This window comes from Oncorhynchus kisutch, linkage group LG18 (assembly GCF_002021735.2).
Source record: "Oncorhynchus kisutch isolate 150728-3 linkage group LG18, Okis_V2, whole genome shotgun sequence".
Taxonomy (NCBI): Eukaryota; Metazoa; Chordata; class Actinopteri; order Salmoniformes; family Salmonidae; genus Oncorhynchus; species Oncorhynchus kisutch.
Window position 1 is genome coordinate 81,241,031 of NC_034191.2, and position 11,005 is coordinate 81,252,035.

Here is an 11,005-nt window from a genome sequence, read left to right on the forward strand (position 1 = left end):
TTTTATTTTTACCTTTCAGTTGGACTTTTGTTTCATTAAACATCTCTGCATTCAAGCCTTAGTTTTGGATCATTTTTCACACGTGGGTCTCTTCTAGTGGGACAAAACCACACATTTTAAAGTGACACCCCCCCCCCCCCCCCCTATGTAAGGATCATGCTGTTTAATCAGCTTCTTGATATGCCACCTGTCAGGCGGATGGATTATCTTGGCAAAGGAGAAATGCTCACTAACAGGGACGTAAACAAATGCGTGCACTACATTTGAGTAATACGGTTTCTGTGCACTTGGGAAAAATGTCTGGGATTTTTTAAAACATTTTGGCTCATGAAACCAAACACTTTACATGTTGCAATAATATTTGTGCTTAGTCTTAACACACGCAGGTTAAAATTAAACTCAAATGACCCAAAAATGTAAAATACATTTGAAATGTGGTTTGATTGTACAGCATCAAAATGTACTTGAATTCCAGGTCCATCTACAAGTGTATATATTTATAGAATTGATAAAATCATAGAGCACAGTGAATTCAAGTTTATTATTTTTTAAAGTTGAACGCTCCAACATTCTACACTAGATGGCAGCAGCACCACAACCACAAAATAATGATTTCAGACCAGAGTTCGACAAATCTGTTTCTTTTGATATATTTATTATTGTACAGAGCTCAGAATCCCACGGACAAACCTGAAAGAAAGAAAATCACAACATGAATAACAGAAAACAAAAAGTGTTTATTTATTTACAACAAATAAACATTTCCAATAGTTTGTGTAGTCAGATTTACACCCATAAAAAGACTAAAAGACTTCAGAAATCTCAAGGGTTTCACATGATGCCACGCAATAACTAAAATAATTATAATCCCAGTTTCACTTTTAGGATATTGATTCATCTTAAACTAGTGTGTCGTAAACCAGCTGTTTTTTGTGGGACTGAAACCAAGGTAACATCCCAAAGGGCAACTCATGCCATAGAGAGGGCCAAATAGGGAGCCCATAGGAGACACCGCTTGGGATGCTGGGAAATAACAGGACAAACTGCTCTACAATAAATAATGTGCTGTTGAAAAATACAATTGATTTTTTATTGTTTTTTTAATGATTTCAACACTGAGCCTGGCCGTTTAAACCAGAGAATTCATAATATTTCCCCATCGAAATGGGATCTCGGTGGAATTATAACCGGGTCCAGAATTACCAGGTTTTCACTTCATATTTGGAATGCCAGTAGTTCACTTTGTGGTTTCAGACAAAATTGGCTAATTTTTTTCAGACTGGTTTCACCAGAGTCGATAAGATGGGGAAAAAAGTTGAGCATCATTAACCACATTTCGTAAACTAGAAACTGGACACTTAAGTAAAAAATAATGACTTTCAAAATGTTTATTTTGTTTGTTGGGGGGGTTGAATTGGACCGAGCTGAGAAACTGTCCCGAGACTGTCCTGATGCTGGAGCGACACCGAAACACCCAATTCAGCCAATCGAGATCTTGCCGATTCCATAAAACTTAAGGTGGAAATTGTCTCGCCTACTCATCTTCAGGACCTGCGTTTACTGGCATCAGGGTTGCGTCCCAACACGAGATCATTTTATTAATTAACTGGTTGATAAGCCCGAAATCAGGTTTTGCTAGAACACATAGAGGTGGGTAGCTCCCCAGGAACGGGAGTTGAGAGCCCCCCCCTGGAACAAATGTCTCACCATCACTTCTCTAGTTCATCCTCCTGACGAGTCTGTTGATCTGGTCTTCCCTGTTTCCAGCGTCGCCTCCCTCCACAAAGTGAGTCGTCTTCTTGTTCATGCCGCCTCGGGGTGTGGATAGTTTGAAGGGCCACAGGAAGTTGTTGGCAGGCTTGAAGTTCTTTCCGACTGTGTAGATCTCGTGGATCAGGTCCTCCACACAGATGATGCCGTATTTACCTGAGGGAGGGAGGGAAGAGGACAACGCCAGAGTGAAGAGACGGCACGATTCTTCAAAGAGGCAATCTGCAGCTCCAAACTACTAAACCTCCACCCCGACACTGTTTTAGTAAACAGCCGAGGGATGGAGAAATGTAACAACTCAAATTACCCCTCTAATGGACAACAGTCTGTGTAGACTACCCCTCTAATGGACAACAGTCTGTGTAGACTACCCCTCTAATGGACAACAGTCTGTGTAGACTACCCCTCTAATGGACAACAGTCTGTGTAGACTACCCCTCTAATGGACAACAGTCTGTGTAGACTACCCCTCTAATGGACAACAGTCTGTGTAGACTACCCCTCTAATGGACAACAGTCTGTGTAGACTACCCCTCTAATGGACAACAGTCTGTGTAGACTACCCCTCTAATGGACAACAGTCTGTGTAGACTACCCCTCTAATGGACAACAGTCTGTGTAGACTACCCCTCTAATGGACAACGGTCTGTATAGACTACCCCTCTAATGGACAACGGTCTGTATAGACTACCCCTCTAATGGACAACGGTCTGTGTAGACTACCCCTCTAATGGACAACAGTCTGTGACAACAGTCTGTGTAGACTACCCCATCTAATGGACAACAGTCTGTGTAGACTACCCCTCTAATGGACAACAGTCTGTGTAGACTACCCCTCTAATGGACAACAGTCTGTGTAGACTACCCCATCTAATGGACAACAGTCTGTGTAGACTACCCCATCTAATGGACAACAGTCTGTGTAGACTACCCCTCTAATGGACAACAGTCTGTGTAGACTACCCCTTTAATGGACAACGGTCTGTGTAGACTACCCCTCTAATGGACAACAGTCTGTGTAAACTACCCCTCTAATGGACAACAGTCTGTGTAGACTACCCCTCTAATGGACAACAGTCTGTGTAGACTACCCCTCTAATGGACAACAGTCTGTGTAGACTACCCCTCTAATGGACAACAGTCTGTGTAGACTACCCCTCTAATGGACAACAGTCTGTGTAGACTACCCCTCTAATGGACAACAGTCTGTGTAGACTACCCCTCTAATGGACAACAGTCTGTGTAGACTACCCCTCTAATGGACAACAGTCTGTGTAGACTACCCCTCTAATGGACAACAGTCTGTGTAGACTACCCCTCTAATGGACAACGGTCTGTGTAGACTACCCCTCCAATGGACAACGGTCTGTGTAGACTACCCCTCTAATGGACAACGGTCTGTGTAGACTACCCCTCCAATGGACAACAGTCTGTGTAGACTACCCCTCTAATGGACAACAGTCTGTGTAGACTACCCCTCTAATGGACAAAAGTCTGTGTAGACTACCCCTTTAATGGACAATGGTCTGTGTAGACTACCCCTCTAATGGACAACAGTCTGTGTAGACTACCCCTTTAATGGACAACGGTCTGTGTAGACTACCCCTCTAATGGACAACGGTCTGTGTAGACTACCCCTCTAATGGACAACGGTCTGTGTAGACTACCCCTCTAATGGACAACGGTCTGTGTAGACTACCCCTCTAATGGACAATGGTCTGTGTAGACTACCCCTCTAATGGACAATGGTCTGTGTAGACTACCCCTTTAATGGACAACGGTCTGTGTAGACTACCCCTCTAATGGACAACAGTCTGTGTAGACTACCCCTCTAATGGACAACGGTCTGTGTAGACTACCCCTCTAATGGACAACAGTCTGTGTAGACTACCCCTCTAATGGACAATGGTCTGTGTAGACTACCCCTTTAATGGACAACAGTCTGTGTAGACTACCCCTCTAATGGACAACAGTCTGTGTAGACTACCCCTCTAATGGACAACGGTCTGTGTAGACTACCCCTCTAATGGACAATGGTCTGTGTAGACTACCCCTTTAATGGACAACGGTCTGTGTAGACTACCCCTCTAATGGACAACGGTCTGTGTAGACTACCCCTCTAATGGACAACAGTCTGTGTAGACCTCCCCTTTAATGGACAACGGTCTGTGTAGACTACCCCTTTAATGGACAACAGTCTGTGTAGACTACCCCTTTAATGGACAACAGTCTGTGTAGACTACCCCTCTAATGGACAACAGTCTGTGTAGACTACCCCTTTAATGGACAATGGTCTGTGTAGACTACCCCTCTAATGGACAATGGTCTGTGTAGACTACCCCTCTAATGGACAATGGTCTGTGTAGACCTCCCCTTTAATGGACAATGGTCTGTGTAGACTACCCCTCTAATGGACAACAGTCTGTGTAGACCTCCCCTTTAATGGACAATGGTCTGTGTAGACCTCCCCTTTAATGGACAATGGTCTGTGTACAGTAAATGGGATATCTAGGTCCATTAAATTAAACATTATCCAAATGCAGTTTGTTTTTCAATGTGGTTTCAGACAAATTGGCTTATTTTTTTTCAGACTTCAGTTTCACCAGAGTCGATAAGATGGGGAAAAAAAGTTGAGCATCATTAACCACATTGTGTATAAGATGGGAGTAACGAGGCATCCTAGCTTAGTATTTAAAACTGGCCTTCACCTCTCAGAGATAGAGATGTAGATAGATCTATCCATCCAGTCGCATACAGGGTTGACAGCCCAATTCAGATCTTTGACCACCGATTGACCTCTTAACCAACCAGGTGAGCTCTTTGCCAATAATTGGGCATAAGATCAGAATTGGACTGCCTGTGGGGGAAAATAAACACAGCCGTGCAGAAGTAGCAGAAAAAAGTATACCCAGGGCCTTCTCGATCAGGGCGTTGTCCGTGAGGGCGATGCGCTGCTTGGTCATCCTGCCATGGCCACGCTTGTAGATCAGCTCGCGTACAGACTTCAGGTTGGGGTACCTGGGAGACACGACCAACAAACACGATCAGTTATGTACTTAACACCTAGCTTATGGTTGCCATTTTACCCAGCTTCATTCAATATATATATATATATATATATATATATATATATATATATATATATATATAATTTTTTATTTCTTTGAGACAACTGAAAAGAGTTAAACTAATGACATGTATTTGCCACAACAAAGTAAAGTCTCATCAAACCAGCGAGAAAAATTCCTGCACCCAAACAGAAAACCATTCAATGGGTCATTTATACCGGGCATGCCACAGAAGTGTGTGACTGGTTGACTGCAGTTAGAGTGCCATTAGTAATATCTCAATGTGGTTTCAGACAAATTGGCTAATTATTATTTTTTTCAGGCTGGTTTTCACCAGAGTCGATAAGACGGGGAAAAAAGTTGTGCATCATTAACCACATTGTGTAACACTTCTCAGAAAATGACTGCAGTTTTCAAATTGTACCATCTTACCTTAAATCACTGGCAAATATATATATATATATATGAAACAGAACCCACAAAATAGGGAAGGGGGATTCAAATCCAAGCCCAGAGGTCCAGAGTGTTGCTGGTTCTGTTCTACCGGAATTAAAACGCACCTACTATGTGTCCCAGGTCTAAATCAGTCCCTGATTAGAGAGGGGGGAGGGTTAAAATGAATGGCACTGGACTTGTTACCCCCTGGAACTGGGTGTCCACATTCAAGCAGATGGTCACGGCAGCCTTACCCCCAAGCGATGTAGGGCTCGGCGATCCTCAACATGTTGATGGAAGCCTTGTTCAGTTTGACGAAGACTCCGTTGAAGATCTGACGCAGACGCATGAGCTGGAGGACCTTGCGCACCTTGGGGCTGACACCATTGATACTGGGGGGGGGGGGGGGGGGGGGGACAGGGAAATGTAGTTACACTTGTGTTTTCAGAACCGTGTCAATAATCCATTTTTCAGTTCGCTTTAGTTTTTCACTCAATGTGGTTTCAGACAAAATAGGCTTATTTTTTCAGACTGGTTTCACCAGAGTCGATAAGATGGGGAAAAAAGTTGAACATCATTAACCACATTGTGTAAACACGAGGTCCCTATTACCCTACGAGGTCTTGAGCCTGATTGGTTTTCTATTCTACCTCATAATTAATTGCATATCCTTGTGTACTAGATCTAAATCATGATCCTGATTTAGAAATAGCCCAGTGGAACTGGCTTAGAGACCCAGAGTTGAGTTTGAGAGGTGTAGACATTACAAAGACAGGAAGTACAAAACAACTATGTGACCGTAGATTTAATATTACATATTTTTACCCAGCACCTGAGTGAAAATGGTGAACAAGCCACTGAGATAAGAGGCCATTCTGACAATGTCATTTAGCAGACACTTTCAGCCCCCCCAAAAATAAACGTACCCCCTGATCCTGATGACGAAGGCCAACTTGGGCTCAGCTGGGACGTAGAAGTTCCCAACCTTGCGGGCTGTCCGCCCCATGCGGATCTCACGTCGGTACATCTCCCTGTACTCCTTGTGGTACTTCTCAGCCCTCTTGTAGATCAGGTGCCTGGTCACCTTGCGAGTCTGGGGATACAGAACATCAAGTATGAGTCAGAGCACTAAAGCTGGTGGGGGGGGGTAACATGTGGCGTTACCTTCACAAGTTGTTTTATGCCTGAAGTAAATGTTAAATCTGATAGTGGATAGCTAATGTTACGACTGGGGGGGGAAAAGCTTATTTAGGACATCGCCAGCAGTTTTTTTTCTTCAATGTGGTTTCAGACAAATTGGCTTATTTTTTCAGACTGGTTTCACCAGAGTCGATAAGATGGGGAAAAAAGTTGAGCATCATTAACCACATTGTAATAGAAGTTTGAATTTACAGGGCATCCTTAAAACCAGTTCAGGTTAAGACATTTTCCCCCAACAACCAGCAGTGGGCCAATGCCAGTACATAAACTATATATTCTAAAACAGCGTCAACGTGGAAACCTGCTAGTTACCTAACTAAAATAAATTAAAACTTACTTTTTTTTCGGCAAGCATCTTCTTGATACGCATGGCCTTCATAGTGGCGAAGGCCTTCCGCCTTTTTAAAAGGCTCTCCGGGACCGCCGGAACCTTCTTTCTGCAACCCAGATTCAGAGGAACGGGAACGTTTTTAATACGGTAGCCACATGGCAGTGTAATAGTTTTTAATTTTAAAAAAAGAGAGAAAACTCATGTCAAGACTGCTAGCAACATCAAGGCACCACTAGCCATTTCCCGAAACGTGAACCTGACTTGGTAACGTTAACTAGTTAACGTAAATCAGACAAAGGACGGAGACAAATGCATTTCGTAGTATTGTCGTGGACCAAACAGCGAAATAGTCAAAAACATTCGCTACACCCCATCGACAAAATATCCGTAACACTAAAGAGCCATGCATAATAACGTTAGCGTGAAACGTGCAGATGCATTCGCAAACCGGACGTGTTTTTTTCTGCCCACATCCAATCATCCAAATAAACACAAATATCGTAGAGCAGAAAACGAAATTCTCAACACTACTGACACGAACAATATGTTTGTTAAACAGTAGGTACACCATTTTATGTCAAATAACTTATGATATTTGTTAAATCGGTAGATGGACTTAGATTCTGGCAGAGCACAAATCACTCACTCTGCGTCCGCCATTGTGTCCACCGAGAAAGAGAATGTCTCTGGTGCGCATGTGTGAGTTAAAGGTTGAAGGACACCGGTCGTTGTCTATTAAACTGCCTGAACAGAATTAGCTCCTGCCATTGATAAAGAGGACTGTATCCACTATATCACAGATAGAAGGATTAGTTACACATATATTTTAGTACATCTTCCAGTATATTTGATGATTTTTTTAAATAATTTTTTTAATCTATTTTTTAATCTATAAATATTTTTTTATTTTACAACAAAAAAATAACATTTTTTTTCTCAATAATATTAATTTACCAGAAATATATAGTTATTGAATGTAATTATAACTGATGTGTACATGGATTTATAGGATTTTGGATGACTTCACTTTAGTTTCATAGCTTTAAATCAAACTGGCATTTTGTTGATGTAATTAACAAAAACAGTTCAATCTTCATCAGTTCTTGTACAGGTACCACTTTTACAGCTAAGTTATCTTTACATAACTAGCCAAGTCAGTTAAGAACAAATTCTTATTTTCAATGACGGCCTGGGAACAGTGGGTTAACTGCCTGTTCAGGGGCAGAACGACAGATTTTTAACTTGTCCCCTCGGGATTCGATCTAGCAACCTTTCAGTTACTGGCCAAACGCTCTAACCACTAGACTACCTGCCTCCTCTAACCACTAGGCTACCTGCCACCTCTATACTCTAACCACTAGGCTACCTGCCTCCTCTAACCACTAGGCTACCTGCCTCCTCTAACCACTAGGCTACCTGCCACCTCTACACTCTAACCACTAGGCTACCTGCCACCTCTACACTCTAACCACTAGGCTACCTGCCACCTCTACACTCTAACCACTAGGCTACCCTGCCACCTCTACACTCTAACCACTAGGCTACCTGCCACCTCTACACTCTAACCACTAGGCTACCCTGCCACCTCTACACTCTAACCACTAGGCTACCTGCCACCTCTACACTCTAACCACTAGGCTACCTGCCACCTCTACACTCTAACCACTAGGCTACCTGCCACCTCTATACTCTAACAACTAGGCTACCTGCCACCTCTACACTCTAACCACTAGCCTACCCTACCACCTCTACACTCTAACCACTAGGCTACCTGCCACCTCTACACTCTAACCACTAGGCTACCAGCCTCCTCTAACCACTAGGCTACCTGCCACCTCTATACTCTAACCACTAGGCTACCTGCCACCTCTACACTCTAACCACTAGACTACCTGCCTCCTCTTACCACTAGACTGCCTGCCTCCTCTACACTCTAACCACTAGACTACCCTACCACCTCTACACACTAACCACTAGGCTACCTGCCACCTCTACACTCTAACCACTAGGCTACCTGCCTCCTCTACACTCTAACCACTAGGCTACCTGCCACCTCTATACTCTAACCACTAGGCTACCTGCCTCCTCTAACCACTAGGCTGCCCCGCCTCCTCTAACCACTAGGCTACCTGCATCCTCTACACTCTAACCACTAGGCTACCTGCCGCCTCTACACTCTAACCACTAGGTTACCTGCCTCCTCTAACCACTAGGCTACCTGCCTCCTCTAACCACTAGGCTACCTGCCTCCTCTAACCACTAGGCTGCCTGCCTCCTCTAACCCCTAGGCTGCCTGCCTCCTCTAACCACTAGGCTACCTGCCTCCTCTAACCACTAGGCTACCTGCCTCCTCTACACTCTAACCACTAGGCTACCCTACCACCTCTACCCTCTAACCACTAGGCTACCTGCCACCTCTACACTCTAACCACTAGGTTACCTGCCTCCTCTAACCACTAGGCTACCTGCCTCCTCTAACCACTAGGCTACCTGCCTCCTCTAACCACTAGGCTACCTGCCTCCTCTAACCACTAGGCTACCTGCCTCCTCTAACCACTAGACTACCTGCCTCCTCTAACCACTAGACTACCTGCCTCCTCTAACCACTAGGCTACCTGCCTCCTCTAACCACTAGGCTACCTGCCTCCTCTAACCACTAGGCTACCTGCCTCCTCTAACCACTAGACTACCTGCCTCCTCTAACCACTAGACTACCTGCCTCCTCTAACCACTAGGCTACCTGCCTCCTCTAACCACTAGGCTACCTGCCTCTTCTAACCACTAGGCTACCTGCCTCCTCTAACCACTAGGCTACCTGCCACCTCTAACCACTAGGCTACCTGCCTCCTCTACACTCTAACCACTAGGCTACCTGCCACCTCTACACTCTAACCACTAGGCTACCTGCCACCTCTACACTCTACCCACTAGGCTACCTGCCACCTCTACACTCTAACCACTAGGCTACCCTACCACCTCTACACTCTAACCACTAGACTACCTGCCTCCTCTACACTCTAACCACTAGGCTACCTGCCACCTCTATACTCTAACCACTAGGCCACCCTGCCACCTCTACACTCTAACCACTAGGCTACCCTACCACCTCTACACTCTAACCACGAGGCTACCTGCCACCTCTACACACTAACCACTAGGCTACCTGCCACCTCTACACTCTAACCACTAGACTACCTGCCACCTCTACACTCTAACCACTAGGCTACCTGCCACCTCTACACTCTAAACACTAGACTACCTGCCACCTCTACACTCTAACCACTAGGCTACCTGCCTCCTCTACACTCTAACCACTAGGCTACCTGCCACCTCTACTCTCTAACCACTAGGCTACCTGCCACCTCTACACTCTAACCACTAGGCTACCTGCCACCTCTACACTCTAACCACTAGGCTACCTGCCACCTCTACACTCTAACCACTAGGCTACCTGCCACCTCTACACTCTAACCACTAGACTACCTGCCACCTCTACACTCTAACCACTAGGCTACCTGCCACCTCTACACTCTAACCACTAGGCTACCTGCCACCTCTACACTCTAACCACTAGGCTACCTGCCACCTCTACACTTTAACCACTAGGCTACCTGCCACCTCTACACTCTAACCAATAGTGTACCTGCCACCTCTACACTCTAACCACTAGGCTACCTGCCACCTCTACACTCTAACCACTAGGCTACCTGCCACCTCTACACTCTAACCACTAGGGCAGGGTAGCCTAGTGGTTAGAGTGTTGGACTAGTAACCGGAAGGTTGCGAGTTCAAACCCCTGAGCTGACAAGGTACAAATCTGTCGTTCTGCCACTGAACAGGCAGTTAACCCACTGTTCCCAGGCCGTCATTGAAAATAAGAATTTGTTCTTAACTGACTTGCCTGGTTAAATAAAGTTAAAATAAAAAATAAAAATAAAATAGGCTACCTGCCACCTCTACACTCTAACCACTAGGCTACCCTACCTCCACACTCTAACCACTAGACTACCTGCCACCTCTACACTCTAACCACTAGGCTACCTGCCTCCTCTACACTCTAACCACTAGACTACCTACCTCTACACTCTAACCACTAGGCTACCTGCCACCTCTACACTCTAACCACTAGACTACCTGCCACCTCTACACTCTAACCACTAGGCTACCTGCCTCCTCTACACTCTAACCACTAGGCTACCTG

At 45.0% G+C, this 11,005-nt stretch overlaps 1 protein-coding gene, 2 non-coding genes and 3 pseudogenes across 3 annotated transcripts; all 6 read right to left on the reverse strand.

The window, feature by feature from the left end:
- Positions 1-634: 634 nt before the first annotated feature.
- On the reverse strand, positions 635-7,558 carry LOC109881934 (60S ribosomal protein L7). Its single transcript, XM_031796894.1, has 7 exons — positions 7,451-7,558; positions 6,811-6,910; positions 6,200-6,366; positions 5,528-5,665; positions 4,679-4,788; positions 1,708-1,926; positions 635-690 (listed from the first exon to the last, which is right to left on the reverse strand). Exons 1-6 carry the CDS (start codon positions 7,462-7,464, stop codon positions 1,718-1,720), a joined length of 738 nt encoding a protein of 245 aa, XP_031652754.1. The 5' UTR covers positions 7,465-7,558; the 3' UTR covers positions 635-690; positions 1,708-1,717.
- On the reverse strand, positions 1,242-1,336 carry LOC116354852 (uncharacterized; annotated as a pseudogene).
- Positions 4,324-4,421, reverse strand: LOC116354853 (uncharacterized; annotated as a pseudogene).
- On the reverse strand, positions 5,119-5,219 carry LOC116354855 (uncharacterized; annotated as a pseudogene).
- LOC116354850 (small nucleolar SNORD12/SNORD106) lies at positions 5,768-5,861 on the reverse strand. The gene has a single exon (XR_004204085.1). It is a non-coding gene; the product is annotated as a small nucleolar SNORD12/SNORD106 (small nucleolar RNA).
- LOC116354851 (small nucleolar SNORD12/SNORD106) lies at positions 6,552-6,644 on the reverse strand. Its single transcript, XR_004204086.1, has one exon. It is a non-coding gene; the product is annotated as a small nucleolar SNORD12/SNORD106 (small nucleolar RNA).
- Positions 7,559-11,005: the final 3,447 nt, after the last annotated feature.